Source organism: Geotrypetes seraphini, chromosome 3 (genome assembly GCF_902459505.1).
Source record: "Geotrypetes seraphini chromosome 3, aGeoSer1.1, whole genome shotgun sequence".
Lineage (NCBI taxonomy): Eukaryota > Metazoa > Chordata > Amphibia > Gymnophiona > Dermophiidae > Geotrypetes > Geotrypetes seraphini.
The window spans coordinates 238207962-238228064 of NC_047086.1; the positions used below are offsets into that span (position 1 = coordinate 238207962).

A 20103-nucleotide genomic window follows, 5' to 3' on the forward strand; every position below is an offset into this window, starting at 1 on the left:
AGCCGTTGACATGAAGCATTCTATCTGTATTCAGCAGTAGGCATATGCAAGATAGCGTTCTGGGGTATTTACAGTAGATTAGATATCTATATTTTAAAAGAAATATCACATGTAAACAGACACTCATTTAGTGGAGTGCACATTTAAAAGAGAGACAAGATTGCATTTCATCATCCATAAACTGACCTTTGAACACTTTTGCTAAATGTGAAAATTATCATTCCTTTCCGAAAAGATATTACACTTAAAGCTCCTTTTATTAAGCCACGCTAGCGGGGTTAATGCGCGCGACTTTTCATCACGCGCTAACCCCCGCGCTGGCCTAAAAACTACCGCCTGCTCAAGAGGAGGCGGTAGCGGCTAGCGGTTTAGCGCACGGCATTACATGTGTTAAACCGCTAGCGTGCCTTTGTAAAAGGAGCCCTTAAATTGTATCCTTTTTGTCTGCACTCTTCTCTTGCTGTTAGCTCTGGATCTTCCTGTACCTGTTTTAGTTGTATCTTTATGTAGCTCCCCTCCCCCCACCCCCCAACATTGTAAATTGTGAACTATTTAGATTTCTGTAACGATTTGTGGTATCTCAATATAAATTGTAGGGCCATTTGGCCTTTATCTGCCGTCATTTTTCTATGATATATTTTCTTACAAATTCCCATACTATAAACCAGTGGTCTCAAACTTGCGGCCCGGGGGCCACATGCGGCCCGCCAGGTACTATTTGAGGCCCTCGGTATATTTATCATAATCACAAAAGTAAAATAAAACAGTTTCTTGATCATATGTCTCTTTAGCTATAAATGACAATATTATTATTAAGACTTAGCCAAAAGGAAAGATTTATAAACTATAAAGAGTTTTACCTCATGCAAAATTGTCATTTCTTTAATAAGACATTAACTATTTTTTTCTGCGGCCCTCCAAGTACCTACAAATCCAAAATGTGGCCCTGCAAAGGGTTTGAGTTTGAGACCACTGCTATAAACTATCCTTAATATATATATGTGCAGTGTTCGGTTCCCAGGACTCCTGCAACAGAGCCGCTAAGCACTTAAACAGTTGTTAAGGGGAACCATCACTACACTCCGATGTCTCCTTTAATCAAAATAATTATATTAAAGTTGAACTTTGGCACTTATTCTGCAGGCACTTCATACGCCTCAACTAAGAGTGCTGGTATATATATGTTCAGAGCGGCTTGGCAGGAGGTCTTGTTAAAAAGGAATGATTTGTGGTATTTCAAATAAAAAATAAATATTTAAATACGATAGCTCAATGCAGATGTGTAGACTTAGTTCTCTAAAAACAAGCAAGCATTATATTCTCACATGTGGGTGACCTCATCCATGAAACCCAGTGCAGATACTGCAAAGTGTACCATCACTTTACATCTTTGAGTGCCCCCAGTGTGCGCATGCACGGTGCCTTCCTGCCCAACAATAATACCCGGGACCCTCAATCTCTACTTTTCTGCAGAGCCAAGAAGCTGTGTATCATCTCTCTTTTGTGTGTTCCCGGCACTTTTTTCATTCTTTTATTGTTTCCTTTATTTTTCTCAAGTTTGGTCAAATTTGAACAATGTGACCGTTTTTGTACTTTGGGTCTTTTTTCTGTCCTCAAGGAGCATTGACCATTTCTGGGATACCTTTTACTTAAGCTTTCCGGGCCATCAAGCTGTTTAACTTCACACTGGCTGTTTTTCCCTCCATGTCAAAGATGTAATAGGAACTGCAGTATCCAATGAGCAGGCAAGGCAGAACTATGGGAGCCTCCCCCCCCTCATTCTCTGGACACGTGCAAAGCAGCTCTTGTGGGCATGTGCCAGAACATTCTGAACCCTTTACCGACCAATGCTCAACAGCATGCATATAATTTGCATTCTGTTAGTGTTGACCTTTGGTCACTAAAAATAAATTAAAAAAAAAAAAAAAAATCAGTGCTCTGCCATGTGTTTTCTGGCACTGTAAACAAAACCACCAGAATTCTATGCATATTCTCCTCTGCCCTCAGAACACTTCAGCATTATATGGATAGTGCTGCAACCGTCTATAAAGGATATTCAGCGGTTCTGTCAGGGTCTCAGCAGCATTTCTGCAGGCAGCAGGTGCTGATACCCAGAGATGAATGCTTTTAAATATCAGGCTGAAAAGGTCTAGCACTATTTAAAATATACAGATATGTATTTCATGAAAAAAAAAAAAAAAAGCATTTTGTTTTACAAAGTGAAGATTTAATTTGAAAAAAAGTGTAACAAAATTCCAAAATCTCTTCTGCATTTCAAAAGTAAGATGATTCTCCAGCTAAAAATGCTATGAAATGAGTATAATCTTGCATGGACTTATATTTAACTTACAATTTTTACTTCAAACTTTTGACCCTTGGATAGAAAACCATTAAAGTTTTTGGAACTTCTCATTTTCTCTTCCAAAACATTTATGAACTTAAATGCTTCCGAGTATGGAATAAGAGCCTGGAATGACCAACAACAAATGTTGATATTACCAGACACCCTAGAGCTTAAAATTACAGTCATAATGTACCTGTTTTTTTATTTTTGAAAACGGAGTAACGAAGATACTGATTTCATACAGAAATGTGTAAATTCTTGTGACTTAAAAATGGTAATCAAGTCTATCATAGTAGGCAAACTAGCTCATTGTATGCATTTGAGGTTCAGTTATGGAATGTACTTGTGTCATTCGGCCTATTCCAATGTAGATTAAGGGGGGGGAATTCATCAAAGGGAGCTACTTCGTTAGCCGACACTAAGGGCACCGGATTAGCGCGCCATAGCATGTGCTAGCCGAAAATCTACCGCCTGCTCAAAAGGAGGCGGTAGCGGCTAGCGCGCGCAGCAATTTATCGTGTGCTATTCCGCGAGTTAAGGCCCTAGTGTGGCTTTGTAAAAAGAGCCCTAATTGTGTTAGTGCACACTAAGCGCTAAAAGACGCCCATTATATTCTTATGGGCATCTTTAGAAGTTAGCGCACATTAATATGGTAGCACCCTTTGATTTTTTTTATTTTTATTTTAGGTATTTATATACTGCCTGTCAAAATTATCTAAGTGGTTTACAATCAGGCACTCAAATATTTTCCCTATCTGTCTCGGTGGGCTCACTATCTAACGTACCTGGGGCAATGGAGGATTGAGTGACTTGCCCAGGGTCACAAGGAGCAGCATGGGATTTGAACCCACAACCTCAGGGTGCTGAGGCTGTTGCTCTAACCACTAGGCCACTCCTTCTTCCCCTATCAATTTAAAGTGACAGTTTTATTCCAGTGACTATTGCATTTGCTTCTAGTTACAAACTGAGGGAAAGTTGGCTCATGTGCCCTAGTAATTGAAGAATAGCATTAGTTTATTTTCTTCCATATGCATTTTGTCTTTGAGCAGTTCAAATTCACAAGCTCTTATACTTTAATCCACATTCCACTGGCCAAATCTCAGTCATCTACAGATTGGAATGAGATGCTTTCAGTTTGTCAACATTATGGCACTTGCTTCCTCTATCCATTCCATGCTCCATACGACAGAATAGCTATGAATAGCATGAAAAAAAACCCACACAGGTCAGTATTCGAAACCATTTAGCGACGTAGCTGTACTTGCCACCAAAGTTATTTTAAAATAAGAATACATTTTACAATTTTAACTCCGATGTGTTCTTGATTAACTGCAGCATGGACAGCAGCAGCAAAGCATTCGGCAAGGGTTCTTTTTCTTGTATTCTACTGCTTTCTTCACGTGAGTTATAGCTTCTGCAACATAGTCCTGAACACCTACCACATTCAGTTCAATAATATTCAGAGTTTCTGCCTGCTCTTCGACCAGTAGAGCCATCTGCAGAAAAAGATCGTGAACGTCTTTGATACGCGACTCCAATTTCAACAACTCCTTGTGCCGCATCTCTATCTCATTCAGCGCAGCCCGAGCTCCCTTAACATCCGCTAGGAGGTTCTCGGAGAAAACATCCCATTTGCCTTGCTCAATCATATCCTCGATCTGGTTGCCAGAGATATCCTTTCCCATAATCTCAAGCTGTCGCTGAATCCTAATCTTGCAGTTCTCCCGCTGAGCCATTTCAGCTTCATTGTATTCACTCATTGCCTCCTGGAAGGCATGTGTAATGGCAACATATTGGGCTTTGGCTATTCGGGCAGTGGCAGAATTCTTGCCATACGTGGCTTCCGCTTCTTCATTTATTGCCTTTAGGTTTTGGAGTTTCTTATGTATGCCCTCTCCCCGGGCCTTGATGTCTTTGGCAATACTGTTGGTATCCCGCTTGATGCTGCTGAGGCGGCGCATGGAGGTGAGAAAGCGGGTAGTTTGCTTGCCCATGCGTTTGACATCCACTTTCATCAGGTGGTTCTCGGTCCGAATGCTCTGGATCTCTTTCTGCATTACCGCCAAGGTGTGGTCGGTCTGAAACAAAATATCTTTCTCGATGGCATCCTCTGGATACTGCTGGCTGTGAAGCTTGGCATACTCTTGCAGCTCATTTAGCCGGTCCCTCATCTTCCCTGCATACAGACAGACACAAATAAACAATGAAACTGTGATGAAACAGGATATGGATGGATTTTCTTTTAGTACGACAACAATGAGCTTCTACCCTCTGGTATTATGATGATATCCAAAGGTTCTAAGGCTTGTTGAGGTTGCTTCTGCTCTCATAAGTTTTCAAAAATTTCTAATTCAACTATATTTGCTAAGGGTCGGATTTTATAAAACGGTGCCTAAACTGGCAGCTGCCTACAAAAATGGTGGTCAATCACGTTTAGGCACCGTTTACAGAATCGTGGCTAACAGTACCTACCAGAAAACTTAAGCGTCTGCAATGGAGGTCAGGGTTTTACTGGCCTATACCGTAGACACCTAAGTTCTTTAGACACCGTTAAGCGTGGTTCACTAGAGAGTGGTAGAAATCTGGAACGCTCTTCCGGAGGCTATTATAGGGGAAAGCACCCTTCAGGGATTCAAGACAAGGTTGGATAAGTTCCTGCTGGAACAGAACCTACGCAGGTAAGGCTAGACTCAAATAGGGCACTGGTCTTTGACCTAAGGGCCGCCGCGTGAGTGGACTGCTGGACACGATGGACCACTGGTCTGACCCATCAGCGTCAATTCTTATGTTCTTAAGTCCCACTCTGCTCTTAACCATGCCCATTTAGGCATAATGCGCCATTAGGTGTCCTGCTGTAGGTGCAATTACAGTGCCTTCTTTTTTTAAAATGAGATTTTAAATGATGTGATCAATTACCACATAAATTAAAGCCAATTAAAACAATTAAGTTAGGCAGCAATAGGACGCCATTTGTAGAATATAGATCTATGTGTCCAGTATATATTATACATTTTCTCTGGCATTTTAAGATAGACATTAGATCACAGGAAGGCCATAATAACTACAGTATATACCTTTGTTGCACCTCCAGGTAATTATTGAAGACAGTCTTAACAATATACAGTGGTACCTTGGATTACGAGCATAATCCATTCCTGGAGCATGCTCGTAATCCAAAATGCTCTTTTATCAAAGAGAGTTTCCCCATAGGAAATAATGGAAACTCGCTTTGATGCGTTCCTCCCCCCCCCCCCCGAGAACCGGCATTGCTCCCCTCGAAGGCCCCCCCCCCCCGATCAGGCTCCCCCCCTGCCTCGAACCGGCACCCCCCGCCATGATCCGACCCCCCCCCCCGCCACGATCCGACCCCCCCCCCGACACGATTGGGCACCCTCCCGACACAATCCGACATCCCCTCCAACACAATTGGGCACCCCCCCGCCGCTTCTTTCCCTCATCTGGGCACTCTTGAAAATCGGCTTCCTCCTCTGCTGGGCCTTGAGCATCTGAGCATGCTCAAGGCCTGCGAGTTCACGTTCTGAACGTGAACTCGCAGGCCCAGCAGAGGAGAAGGCCGATTTTCAAGAATGCCCAGATGAGTGTAAGAAGCGGCGGGGGGGGTGCCCAATTGTGTTGGAGGGGATGTCGGATCGTGTCGGGAGGGTGCCCAATCGTGTCGGGGGGGGGGGGGGGGGTCGGATCGTGGCGGGGAGGGGGGGGCCGGATCATGGCGGGGGGTGCTGGCAAAGTTACACGAGAAAATGGAGTAGATTCTGCGCCGTTCACGGAGGAGGGTGTTTATGAGCAACTTGAAAAACTGAAGGTGGACAAAGCGATGGGACCAGACGGGATCCATCCCAGGATACTAAGGGAGCTCAGAGAGGTTCTGGCGAGTCCTATTAAAGACTTGTTCAACAAATCTCTGGAGACGGGAGTGATTCCTGGGGATTGGAGGAGAGCGGATGTGGTCCCTATTCATAAAAGTGGTCACAGGGATGAAGCAGGAAACTACAGGCCGGTGAGCCTCACTTCAGTTGTTGGAAAAATAATGGAAGTGTTGCTGAAAGAAAGGATAGTGTATTTCCTTGATTCTAATGGGTTACAGGATCCGAGGCAACATGGCTTTACAAAAGGTAAATCGTGCCAAACGAACCTGATTGAATTTTTTGATTGGGTGACCAGAGAGCTGGATCGAGGACATATGCTAGATGTAATTTACTTGGATTTCAGCAAAGCCTTTGATACAGTTCCTCATAAGAGGCTGTTGAACAAACTTGAAGGGCTGAAGTTAGGACCCAAAGTGGTGAACTGGGTCAGAAACTGGCTGTCGGACAGACGCCAGAGGGTGGTGGTTAATGGAAGTCGCTCGAAGGAAGGAAAGGTGACTAGTGGAGTCCCTCAGGGTTCGGTGCTGGGGCCAATCCTGTTCAATATGTATGTAAGTGACATTGCTGAAGGGTTAGAAGGAAAAGTGTGCCTTTTTGCAGATGATACCAAGATTTGTAACAGAGTAGACACCGAAGAGGGAGTGGAAAATATGAAAAAGGATCTGCAAAAGTTAGAGGAATGGTCTAATGCCTGGCAACTAAAATTCAATGCAAAGAAATGCAGAGTAATGCATTTGGGGATTAATAATAGGAAGGAACCGTATATGCTGGGAGGAGAGAAGCTGATATGCACGGACGGGGAGAGGGACCTTGGGGTGATAGTGTCCGAAGATCTAAAGGCGAAAAAACAGTGTGACAAGGCAGTGGCTGCTGCCAGAAGGATTCTGGGCTGTATAAAGAGAGGCGTAGTCAGTAGAAGGAAGAAGGTGTTGATGCCCCTGTACAGGTCATTGGTGAGGCCCCACTTGGAGTATTGTGTTCAGTTTTGGAGACCGTATCTGGCGAAAGACGTAAGAAGACTTGAGGCGGTCCAGAGGAGGGCGACGAAAATGATAGGAGGCTTGCGCCAGAAGACGTATGAGGAGAGACTGGAAGCCCTGAATATGTATACCCTAGAGGAAAGGAGAGACAGGGGAGATATGATTCAGACGTTCAAATACTTAAAGGGTATTAACGTAGAACAAAATCTTTTCCAGAGAAAGGAAAATGGTAAAACCAGAGGACATAATTTGAGGTTGAGGGGTGGTAGATTCAGGGGCAATGTTAGGAAATTCTACTTTACGGAGAGGGTGGTGGATGCCTGGAATGCGCTCCCGAGAGAGGTGGTGGAGAGTAAAGCTGTGACTGAGTTCAAAGAAGCGTGGGATGAACACAGAAGATTTAGAATCAGAAAATAATATTAAAGATTGAACTAGGCCAGTTACTGGGCAGACTTGTACGGTCTGTGTCTGTGCATGGCCGTTTGGAGGAGGATGGGCAGGGGAGGACTTCAATGGCTGGGAGGGTGTAGATGGGCTGGAGTAAGTCTTAACAGAGATTTCGGCAGTTGGAACCCAAGCACAGTACCGGGTAAAGCTTTGGATTCTCGCCCAGAAATAGCTAAGAAGAAAAAAAAAATAAAATAATAATTTAAATTGAATCAGGTTGGGCAGACTGGATGGACCATTCGGGTCTTTATCTGCCGTCATCTACTATGTTACTATGTTACTATGTGCCCAATTGTGTCGGGAGGGGGTCGGATCTTGGCGGGAGGTGCCCAATCGTGGCGGGGGGGGGGGGGGCCGGTTTGAGGCAGGGGGGTGTCGGATCGCAGAGGGGGATGCCGGATTGCGAGGGAGGGTGCTCGTAAATCGAGCCATGCTCGGTTTCCGAGGCACCGATTTTGCAAATGTTTTGCTCGTCTTGCAAAACACTCGCAAACCGGTGCACTCGTAAACCGAGGTACCACTGTACTCTTATTAGGAACACTTCTTTACCCTTCATTGTTCCCTGAAGTGCAGATAACAAGATACCACCATCTGAACGGATATAGCTAACTAAGTACACTGCATTAATTGCTGGCATATTTTCCAAGTATTATAAGTTTTAAACTGAGCAGCTCAGTTTCAGTGTTTATATCTATGTTTATTAAAAACTAGACATACCGCTCACCATTTTATTTTTGTAAATGGCTCATATCAGACTATCAGCGAATAAAGAAAGGGACACCATAAAACCATAGAAAAGAGCTAACCCATCCAGACAACAAGAGCTCTGCATATAACATGTGGCATTGTCCCAGTACACCTTTGACTCTTCTCTGCATGAAATGAAGGCACATTTCTTCCCCACTTCTCCATTAGACAGTTACCCCCAAATTCTATAAAGTGGGCTTAATATTAGGTGCCTGCATCAGCACGCCTAGCGTGAGGAACCTTCTTACTGACTGCAATCTGCAGGTCTGCCTGTGGAATCAGGCAATTCCTAGATTTTGTCTTGATTGATAAAAGAGAACTGAATCCAGATTCACAAAAGTGACAGTTACTTACTTTACTTAAACGTTAATTTTGTAATTCTCTCCTTTTGATTAGAAACATAGAAACATGACGGCAGATAAGGGCCATAGCCCATCAAGTCTGCCCACACTATTTACCCATCCTCTTAAGTCTACTGACCCCTGAAAGTATAATTGTGATTATACTGTCACTCTACTGACCCGCTCATTCAGTCCTAGTGACCCTATCCCTTGGCATGACCTCGCAGGGATCCCACATAGGTATCCCATTTGTTCTTGAAGTCTGGGATGCTGCGTGCCTCGACCACCTGCACTGGAAGCTTGTTCCAGTGCTCAATCACTCTCTCCGTGAAGAAGTACTTCCTGGCGTCTCCATGAAACTTCCCTCCCCTGAGCTTGAGTGGATGTCCTCTTGTGGTCGAGGGTCCCTTGAGAAGAAAGATATCATCTTCCACCTCGACCCGTCCCGTGATGTACTTAAATGTCTCAATCATGTCTCCCCTCTCCCTAAGCTCCTCGAGAGTGTAGAGCTGCAATTTGCTCAGTCTTTCCTCGTACGGGATACCCTTTAGCCCCGAGAACCCGATTAAACAACAAGACTACTGTCTACAAAACACAAACCACCTATTACCATAGCTCAAGGCACACTGGCGGCTGGCTGAGTGATGACTCATCCATCACCAAGGGACACAAGCCACTCCTTGTCACACCCCCTGAAATTCCATCTCGTACTCCCTGGGGGTGTACAGGATTGCGCAAACAAAACTACTTTATTTACCCTGTGCTTAGATAATCTATAGAGAATGACACGGGGAAAAAATCTGTCCCCGCCACCGGACCACCGTCCCCTTCACCGCCCCGTCCCTGCAGCATCCACCCTTCCCTCTTGCCACCTCACCGCCCTTCAGCAGCCCGAGAATCTCCCTCCCTCCCCCTTACCTTCGCGGCGCTTTAGAAAAGAAACTGATGCCGGCATTTTATAAACACAAATAAAACAGAGGAAGGTTCAACAAAACCCATCTCCCCTCCCTTTCACAAATATCCCTTTCACTGTTGTGAAAACTGAACAAACCAAATTACTACAGAATGCTACATAGAAAAATCAAGCTAACAGAATACTTTAGTCATACATGGCAAGAATAATGTTAGGGGAGTGCAACTAGGGCAACTGCCCCCTGGTCAGAGAAAGAGCCCTAAGCCAGCTGGAAGCTAAAGAAGCACAGCCTGGACTTTGCGGTCCCCAATTATATCTAATACCAGCTCTAGCAGGATACATATTTCAAATCTGAAATATTCTAATCACAAAATATAAAATAATTTTTTTTTTCTTTTTGTGGTCTGGTAATTTTATTCTTCAAATCACATTGGCCTCAGGCTTTGGTTTTAGGTTCCTTCTGTCTTCATTGTGGTATGGCTGGCTCCTGAAGGTAAAATAGGCGCAAGAGGAGCTGGGGAGAAGATGTCAAGTCTGACACCGGCGCAATATTTTTTTTACCACAGGAGTAAGACTTTTCACCGCTCCCATGGGGCGGTAAAAGGTCTTGTCCCCATTCCTGCAGTAAATCAGTTGCAAATGTCTCCATTCCTGTGGATTTACTGCAGTGACCTGCGGTTTACCGCGGTAAACAGTCCCCGTGTCATTCTCTAATAATGTACATCAGGAAAGAGACAATCAAACCCAGTGTAGTCCATGTTTTGGGAGGGCAGGCTAAGGCTATGGTGGGGGTGGGATAATGAGCTTTAAAAGTCCTACCGTTGCGATGACTGTTCCTTTCAGACAGGTCTGGCTATTACTCAGCAGAGAGCATATTCATCTTCCAAGAGGCACACGCTTGGTCTGAATAGCTGTTTAAAAACAAAAGGGAATTTTACTGAACTGTTCCTTCAAAAGCAGATAGAAAAGCAAAAACAGACCAACTCAGATATATGGATACCCAAGGCAAGAAGCAAAGTAGAAACAACAAAGAAAAATGGGGAGACCCAATGATCCACAGTGAAAACAATCCACCGATGAAAACAAAAACTGGATACAGATGTTCTGGAGATAATTTATTAAACACTGACATATAAAACCATGAAAATTCAATTAATATTAATTGAATTTTCATGGTTTTATATATCAGTGTTTAATAAATTATCTCCAGAACATCTGTAAGCAAAGTAGAAACCCATGGCTTCTGGATGATCTTCCACTGTTCTCTGTAACCCCAGCTCTTCACAATACAGAATTGCAGGGTACCTCTTCTCCTCAAGTCCCTGTGGTCTTCAGGGTAAGGGTCAGATTTCTGTTACTAGAGCATGGACATCACTGTTTGGGAAGTGCACCCTCTTTTCCCCCAGATCTTATGCAAACCATTGTGCATGCACACTCTATTAGGAAAGAGTGCATGCTATAGGATAGATTCAAAAGAGGTCACCAAAATGTAGGCACTAACTCTCAAATTCTATATAAGCCACCTACATTTGGGCTCACTTCCAAGATGTGTGCACAACTTAATTGGCTAATGCTAACCATCAATAATTGGATGCTAACAATTAATGATGCTAATTGGTACCAGTTAGGATTTGAATGCACATCAGGCTAAATCCCATAGCACGCAACCAAAAGCTCCTTGAGCTTTCTTGTGGGAGAAAGATACTAAACAAAGTAGGTATTTCCTCCTACCACCCCAAGGACTTTTTCTAGGAGCCCAAGAACATCCAAAGAAGGGTAGTTAAGGACAAGACAAAATCCCTCCCTCAAACGGTTTTATACGGTAGTTGCAGACTGTTTGAGAACATTCACCGATAAGAGACTACATGTTAGGGCCAAATTCTGTATAGTGCAACCAGAGTTGCACATGCAAATATGTGCACATTGCCAATTTGCGTGTGCAACTTATTACCTGTTAATTGCTAATAATTAAATCCAAATTAGTGCCAATTGACTGGCTTGTAAAAAAATTGACACTAATTAGAATTTATATGCACAACTTTCTAAGCGTATTCTATAAAGTGGTGGACATAATTTCTAGAGCGGATCTCAAAAAGGGTGTGTGGTCAGGGAGGAGCTTGGGCAAACCATGGGCATTCCTAAAAGGCTCACAGTTATAGAAAATCCCCAATCCATGCACAACTTAGGTGCAGGTATTTAGGCCTGGTTTTCATCGCCATAAATGGTTGCACCTACATGTTAGTCATGTGCACAGGTGCTAAGGGGGATTCTATAAACTACATCTGACTTCAGAAGCATTTTTATATAATCATGCTAAGCGCCGTCCTTTTTGGAACCAGTTTTTTTCAGTGTCATATATAGAATATTCCCAGGGAGGTTCTGGCTCATCATCAACCTTTAAGAATTTTAAAATCTTCCTCAAAGTACACTTCTCCCTCCGTATTCGCGGTGATTGGGGATTGACTAACCTGCGAATACAGAAAAACCGCGAATAACAGCAACGTATATATATTTTATGCTAGCAGATTTCATAGGGCGGAAAGACTCAGGCACTGGGCAGAAAAGTGGTGCACAAAACGGGGTTAACCTACATGAGACGAGGGTTCATTTAATTGCATAGGGTTAAGGGTTGCCCCAGGCCCCTCGTGGCAGTGAGGAGAATAAGTAGCAGCCACTGCCTGACTCCCGGCGCAGAGCCTCAGGCTGAAATAGTCTCCGCGGCCGCCCTACCTCTGCTCCACCGCCCATCTATCACATCCTCCGTCAGCCTCATGTTTCACCTCAGTCTCCCAACACCTTCACCTCTGCCTTACGCCATGCCAGTAACCACCTCGGGCAGGCAACTGACATTATACGCAAACCACTGACATGTGCGAGAACAGGTCATTGCCCGGGAAACCGCTGCTCTGTCGCCAGGGACGGAAGCAACCTGGAGAGGAAGTTGGGGAGTTAAGTGGGAGGTGAGGGTGCAGAATTGAAAATGCTAAAAAAGCCTTGAAACCTGGTGCTCTGTGAAAGCTGGTAAGCAGTGATTTTCTTTGAATGAAGTGCTTGGAAAAATGCGCCAAAATTTTTATTGGTACTGTGCTCATGGATGATGTAATTTGGGGAAAGGAGTCAGCACACTAAAAATTGTGAATAATCGAATTTGCCATTGCTGAAACTGCGAATACAGAGGGAGAAATGTAGAGTTCAGAATGAACTCCCTGATCAAAATCTCACCACTCATCAATTAAAATGCCTGGCTGTTCTTGTTGGCCCTAAAGGACATTTATGTCCATATTCCCATACAATCACAGCACTGGTAGTATCTTCTTGTTCCATCTTCATTTTCAATGCAAAGCCCCTCCCATCCAGCCTCTCCTCCACCCTCAGTGTTCTCACCAACTGTTTAGTGATGGCGGCAGCCTACCTGCAGAAACAGAAACAATTTGTCTATCCCTTCTTTTATGACTGACTTTGGGGAGAGTGTAGCACAGTGGTTAAAGCTACAGCCTCAGCACCCTGAGGTTGTGTGTTCAAACCCGCACTGCTCCTTGTGACCCTGGGCAAGTCACTTGGTCTCCCATTGCCCCAGGTACATTAGACAGATTGTGAGTCCACCAGGACAGACAGGGAAAAATGGTTGCGTTGCTGAATAAATTCATATAAACTGTTCTGAGCTCCCCTGGGAAAATGATATAGAAAATTGAATGAATGAATAAGGCCCTTTGTCAATGCCAATACTATATATTAACAACAGAAACAAGGATAATCTGAGCCACCACAAGAATTATGTTATTGCATTCCAGAATGCACTGGGAAGGAGGTCTAAGACTCCGGTTGGCCCAAGCACCTAAGGCCCCTCCTATGGGAGAGGCCTTAAGCACCTGGGCCAATCAGGGCCTTAGGCCCCTTCCCAGTCTTCTGAAGAGGCGGATCTTCTGGCTGGAGGGAGTAGGCATCCTTCCGGCTGGTCTTGCTGAAAAAGGTCCGGGGGTGGGGTGGCACCAGCAGGAGGGAATGGGCATCCCTCCTGCCAGGGATTGTTATGAGGGTGGCAGCAGGAGGGATTAGGCATCCCTCCTGCTGGGGATATTCACGGGGTCGGAGTTTCCCTGCCACAGCCGCTAAGCTGATTGCAACAGAGGTGATTCCCTTGCTGCGATTAGCTCAGTGGCAATGTAATTCAATAACCGGCACTTGTGACATGGGCGCCCGTAACAGAATTGTGTGATTCTGTATAGGACGCCAGTGTGTGATTCTCAGCTGCCACTTAGGCGGCAGCTGAGACTGGTGTCCTATACAGAATCAGCCCCTATGTAAACAATTACAATTAAAACACTTGTATTTTTGCTACATTCTAAACCAATTCACCAATTCAATGTATAGATTGCAATATACAATAAGATACCTAAGCAATTTCTAGGGAATTACAAACCAATATAAAAACATGTAATTATCTACCACCATTTAACTAAACTTACAATAAAAAATCTTTGAAAAATAAATGCTTTCAATAATTCTCTAAACTTTAAAATAACATTTTTCAGACCTGATAATCGGAGGAAGCTTATTCTTGCGACTTGCAACCATAAAAACATATCAGTTGCCATACTGGTACAAATCGAAGGTCCATCAAGCCCTGTATCCTGTTTCCAATAGTGATCAATATTCCAAAAGATTAGAACAGATTTGTTGCTGCTTATCCTAATCCAGGGGTAGGCAATTCCGGTCCTCGAGAGCAGGAGCCAGGTCACGTTTTCAGGATATCCACAATGAATATGTATGAGATGGATTTGCATGCACTGCCTCCTTGAGGTGCAAATCTATCTCATGCATATTTATTGTGGATATCCTGAAAACCTGAACTGGCTCCAGCTCTCGAGGACTGGAATTGCCTACCACTGTCCTAGTCCATTCGAAGTCTTAAGTCCATCTTAATAATGGCTTATGGACTTTTAGGAAATTATCTAAACCTTTTAAAAACTCTGCTAAGCTATCTGCTTTCACCACATTCTCTGGCAATGAATTCCAGAGTTTAATGACACGTTGAGTAATGAAATATTTTCTCTAGTTTGATTTAAATTAAATACTTAATAGCTTCATTACATGCCCCATAGTCCAAGCATTTTTGAAAAGAGTAAAAAAGTGATTCATGTCTACCCGTTTCACTCCATTCAGTAGTCTATAGACCTCTATCATATCTCTCCTGAGACATCTCTTCTCCAAGCTGAAGACTGAAGAGCCCTAGTTGCTTTAACTTTTGATATGCAAAAGTAGCAGAATGAAATCTCTTTAATTGCTCTTGTTTCATTGAGGGATATTGAAGAATTAGATTATCTATTGAGCATAAAACCTTCTTGGCTTTTATCTGACTTGAAAAATTCTAAAAACTGCACAAACATTTTAAAGCATGCTTCAACTGGAAGTCATTAATGTTCAACTAATTATGGAGTGCTTCTTTTTTTTTTTGTTCAAGTATATTTATTGAACTTTTCTTGTTACAAAAAGTATCAAGACAAGAAATAACTAGAAAATATATAAATATATAAAACAAAGATACAAATGCTTATGCATGGTTGGATTATATATGTACCTAGGGCAGGATTAATTAGTCGAGGGCTCCTAGGCACACAAGTACACTGGGCCCCCTGCCACACTCCCATGTACCCATTTTCTTATTTACTTCTTTATTTCCACTTTATTTCTTTTATTTTAAAATTCAAACAAACAACAAAGATTACCAAATCAGTGCCAGTGTACAGTTTTTCTTATATGCAACCTCCAAACATCTCTGAACAAATCCCCCCTTCCTTCCTAGATGAAGAAATCTTCAGCTGGCAGGGCTTTGGGAAGCCCACCAATTTATATTTTGCATATGGGTAGGAGGCATGGGGCATGGCGGGAAGAAAATGTAGTGCCCATCATTTTATTGGACTAATACATTTCTCACTTAGCTTTCAGAGGTTAAAACCTCTTTCTTCAGATCAGTAAACTATACTGCTTTTACAGTATCCCTGTCCTGACCTGAGGAAAGGAGTTATGGTCTCTGAATTAGTAAAAAATGTATTAAAACTGGTTCAATAAACAGTATCATCTTATTTCCATTTCTATTAATAAACGATTGTCAATACAGCTACAATAATACCTTATCCTAAAGCAAAAATAAATAAAATAAATAGAAATTTTTTTCTACCTTTGTTCTCTGGTTTCTGCTTTTCTCATCATTCTCCTTCCATTCATTGTCTGCCCTCTCTCTGCTTCTTCCATATGGCATCTGCTCTCTTTCTTTGCCTCTTCCAGAAATTGTCTGCCTCTCCCTTCCATCTCTCTCTCCCTCCCCCCCTTGGTGTGGCATCCATCTTCTTCCCTTCCCTTCTCCAATGGTCTGGCATCTCTCTCCTCTCCTTCCCTTCCCTCTCCCACACCCCCGTGGTCTGGCATTTCACTCTCATTTCCCTTCCCCCCACTTCCATCAGCATCTGCCCCCTTTCTTTCCCTCCAACCCAATTGCATCCAGTATCCTTCCCCCTTATGTCTCTCTCCCCTTTCCCTACACACCAATTCCATCAGCATCTGCCCCCTTTCTTTCCGTCCAACCCAATTCCATCCAGTATCCTTCCCCCTTATGTTTCTCTTCCTTTTCCTTGTACACCAATTCTATCAGCATCTGCCCCCTTTCTCTTCCTCCACCACCCTTCCATATAATTTTTCTCACAACCCTTCCATACCACCCTGCCCCGTTTCTCTCCCTCCATCATCCTTCCTCTCTCCCCCTCCAAACATTGCAGCTGCCGGCTCTGCCCTCTGAGCTCCTTTGCAAAAGGCAGCCCGAAAGCAGAATTAGAACAGCTGATGGCAACGGGTTACTCCCCCCCCCCGTATCAATGGCAACGGGCCCCCACCCGCATCCATGGCAACAGGCCCCCACCTGCATCAACGGCAACGGGCCCCCACCCGCATCAACGGCAACGGGCCTCCCCCCCCCTGCATCAACGGCAACAGGGCCGGATCTGTTACAGGAAGGTCCCGCGATGATTGTGTCTGCCGGTCCATCCCCCTCAGACATCACTTCTTCCGGAGCAAGTGAATGATGTCGGAGGGGGATGGATCGACAGACGCAGTCATCACAGGATCTTCCTGTAACAGAGCCAGCCATTTTTTTTAAACAGCAACAGCCCCCTCCCGGCAAGGTGAGTCATCCTCCTTCAGCGGGCCCCCCCCCTCACAGTTTTGGGCCCTAGGCACGTGCCTACTGGGCCTATTGATTAATTCGGCCCTGTATGAACCCCTGAGGCAGGCCTTTGGGCAGAAACACAGACCGTGTCGGGTCCATTAATAAAAAAATTCCTTTTATCATCAACATTGATTTTTGTTTTTTGTAGACTTTTCCTTGGTTGACTATGTACTATTCTATCCCCTTTTTGTCAGCTTTTGCTCATTTTCCATGGGGTTCCTGATCCTTGTTTTTTTGTATAGAGATGAAAATATCATAGTCTAGCTTGAAACAGTGTAAATATCCCTTGAAAAGTTGCAGAACCAAACAAGTTTCTGTGCACTGAGATTTCCTCATTGATAGGTAGAAGTTATTTTAAAACAATTCATACCTCATTCCAAAATTGGAAGGTAGTGGGATTATTCATACAGAAGGTACAGCAAAGTACCTGGCTCCTTTAAACATAACCAACAAATGTTGTTAGTTGCCAGTTTAGCCACACACAAACACCAGATGTATCTAGTGTGATATAACATTAGCTGAGCTGATGTCACCTGCTGATAATATTTATTGGATAGTGGTGGGGGGGGGCAGCAGAGGATGAGGCGAATATATGAGGTGATGTCAATGGTCTGTAGAATAAGGATTGACAAGTTTATAAGCGTAGGTAATATTAATAGACAGCTTGTAAGAAAGAAAAAGGATTGGGGAGGTTTTTGAGGTGAAGGGGTGGAGCTGTTATGGGATTGGTTGGATGTTTGTGGCAGGTTGGAGGGAGTTCTGTGAGGAAAGGGGAAGAGTAGAGTAGTCGCTTTCAGGAAAAAAAATTATCCCTCTCCTCCCATGTGTGCTGTGATATGTTTTGTGTCAATGTTGGGGGGTTACAGGTTTTAAGTAGACGTGGATGGGTTTTGTTGAGGTTTTGGGGTTGGGAGAGTGGTCGCAGCTTTGGATGGAGCGGGAAATGGGGTTTGGTCTATTTGGAGCTGGGAGATGAGCAGTTAATAAATAAATAAATGTAACACTTATAGGTGACACCGCTGCGAGGGGAAGCATGGCCTGGCATCACAGTGAGACATGTTTGAAGGAATGTTATAAAGTTTAAAGAGATAACAGGAGCTAGTTTTGACACCGATTACTTCCCTGGGGGGGGGGGGGGGTGAAATATGCATTGGGAGAAGGAAGTGCAACCAGAGACTCATGAAATCACCAGACAAAACGGTAGGAAAAATGATTTTTTTCAATTTAGTGATCAAAATGTGTCCATTTTGAGAATTCATATCTGCTGTCTATATTTTGCACTATGGCCCCCTTTTACTAAACCACAATAGCGGTTTTTAGCGCAGGGAGCCTATGAGCATCGAGAGCAGCGCAGGGCATTCAAGCTACAAACCGCTATCGCGGTTTAGTAAAAGGGGATGGGGGTATATTGTGTCTATTTTTGTGTAGTTGTTACTGAGGTGACATTGAATATTTTAGTGTCATCTGCCTTGACCTCTGGGTCCCTTGTTTGGTAAAAAGGTTTTTAGATATATTTTATTTGTCACAATAAATTTTGCCTACATCGTTGTATATATCTGCAGTTTTGTTTTGTTTGTTCCTGGTTGGTTTTTTACTGCAGACAAGGTTGGAACTCCCTTCTTCTTTGGTTCTGTTGCTTTGACCTCTGATAAAACCCCCCAAATACAAATGATAATTAACATTTTCTCTGCGTACAGTGTGCTTTGTGTTGGTTTTTTTTTATTTTATTGTTGGTAGATCATTTTGACTTGGTCATTTTAAAAGTAGCTCGCAGGCCATGTGTGGGCACCCCCTGTACTAGAAGATGTTCTAGCAAAGTTCTGACACAGCGGATTTTCCATAATGATATTCATAAGCAACCTGTGGGAGTTAAAAGTGGGCCAAAAAGGTAGAGTACGAGATCTCCCGTGCGGGATTATCTTTGCTTTTACGTTTCGTGCATCTATGATGTCATACGCCTATTTACTAATCTAAATTAAGGAAGTAGCATCTTCTGTATAGTCCAATAATGGCTGATGTATCATCGAGTGATCTTTCAGAGTGCAGCGGTCAGCAGTCTGCAAGGCTGGAATTCATAGATAGACTCGTGGGGAGGAATTATGGGGGGGGGGGGGGTGACACGAAAGTCACCATTTCGTAATAAAATACTGCACGGTGAAACTATGACATGGCACGATTTGTATTAATATTCAATATTATCGGAGTGCGGAGGAAGTTGTGCTGCCGACATTGCGTGCAGGTTGCAATTCATCACCTCAGTACGCGTGACATTTCTTGCACGTTTTGTTTTTTTTTTTAAATCGTTTACAACATCAGGCAACAAAAGCAGTGTTTTAAATTGCTTGACGTCCGCGAATTAGCGATATATATTTCAGCTCAAAAAAGGTGAGAATCAACAACGTTATGGAGTTTGTTAAGTCCTGTAGACTACATTAGCTTCACGGGCATTTCGTAAGAAACTCTCACGTTCTTCCTGCACCTCCCCTTCCGAAGCAAAACAAGGACGAAAAGCTTTCGAATAAATTTAAGATGCTAGGACTATTAGTAATAGGGGGGGGGGGGGACAACAACTCTGCAATACTTACCGTGAAATGTGACGACAGCCCAGACGCACACCTTACACGCTACTGGTATAAATTACACCCTGCCTTAAGTCGCTCTCTGCTCCCCTACCGTTTTCCTTTGGGTTCATAAAAGTTTGGGGCTTTATAGGTGGCCCAGACCTTCAGCCCTCCTCCTTCAGGATGTAGCCTGCCTGGTTTCAGACGCGCGGCCCCCCCCTCGCGCTCTCTTTCGGAAAAGACCACCTGCAGGGGGCGCTGTGCCGCGGCTGGCGAACGGAAGGGAGTAGGCTGGTGCTGCTCGGCCGTGTGACACTGGCTCCTCCCCCTAGGCCGTCGAGTCTGTACCGGTGAAGGCGAGAAGAGGATGAGATGCGAGTTTGTGTTGTCGGAGCCGCCTTTCTTTCACCCTGTAGTAGGGAAAGCAGGCTGGCCCCGTCATCACTCGAACCAAATGCAACCGGACTGATTTATTATTATTTTTTTTTAAATTTTTCTTTGTGATTGTTTCATTCACTTTGTCTGCCCGTTTCCCCCCAGACAAGTTTTTTGGACTCGTTTGCAATCCATCCTGCTTCATCCCATCCCTCTTCCGCAAGGATTGCAGATTAAATTTTGTCCCCATGCTTTGTCTGAAGCTAAAATAGTATCTTTTTTTATATAT

At 43.8% G+C, this 20103-nt stretch overlaps 1 protein-coding gene across 2 annotated transcripts; it reads right to left on the reverse strand.

The window, feature by feature from the left end:
* Window positions 1-2212: 2212 nt before the first annotated feature.
* On the reverse strand, window positions 2213-19856 carry STX11 (syntaxin 11). 2 transcript variants are annotated; one of them, XM_033935404.1, is made up of 3 exons: window positions 19552-19856; window positions 10479-10570; window positions 2213-4520 (listed from the first exon to the last, which is right to left on the reverse strand). In XM_033935404.1, exon 3 carries the CDS (start codon window positions 4513-4515, stop codon window positions 3670-3672), a length of 846 nt encoding a protein of 281 aa, XP_033791295.1. In that variant the 5' UTR covers window positions 4516-4520; window positions 10479-10570; window positions 19552-19856; the 3' UTR covers window positions 2213-3669. The 2 variants fall into 2 exon arrangements, with proteins under 2 accessions (XP_033791295.1, XP_033791294.1); XM_033935403.1 differs by having other exon boundaries at window positions 19464-19851.
* Between the last annotated feature and the right edge of the window lie 247 nt (window positions 19857-20103).

Coding starts and splice junctions, on each gene's coding strand:
- STX11 (XM_033935404.1), bottom strand. CDS start 4,515: ATGAGGGACCGGCTAAATGAGCTGCAAGAGTATGCCAAGCTTCACAGC.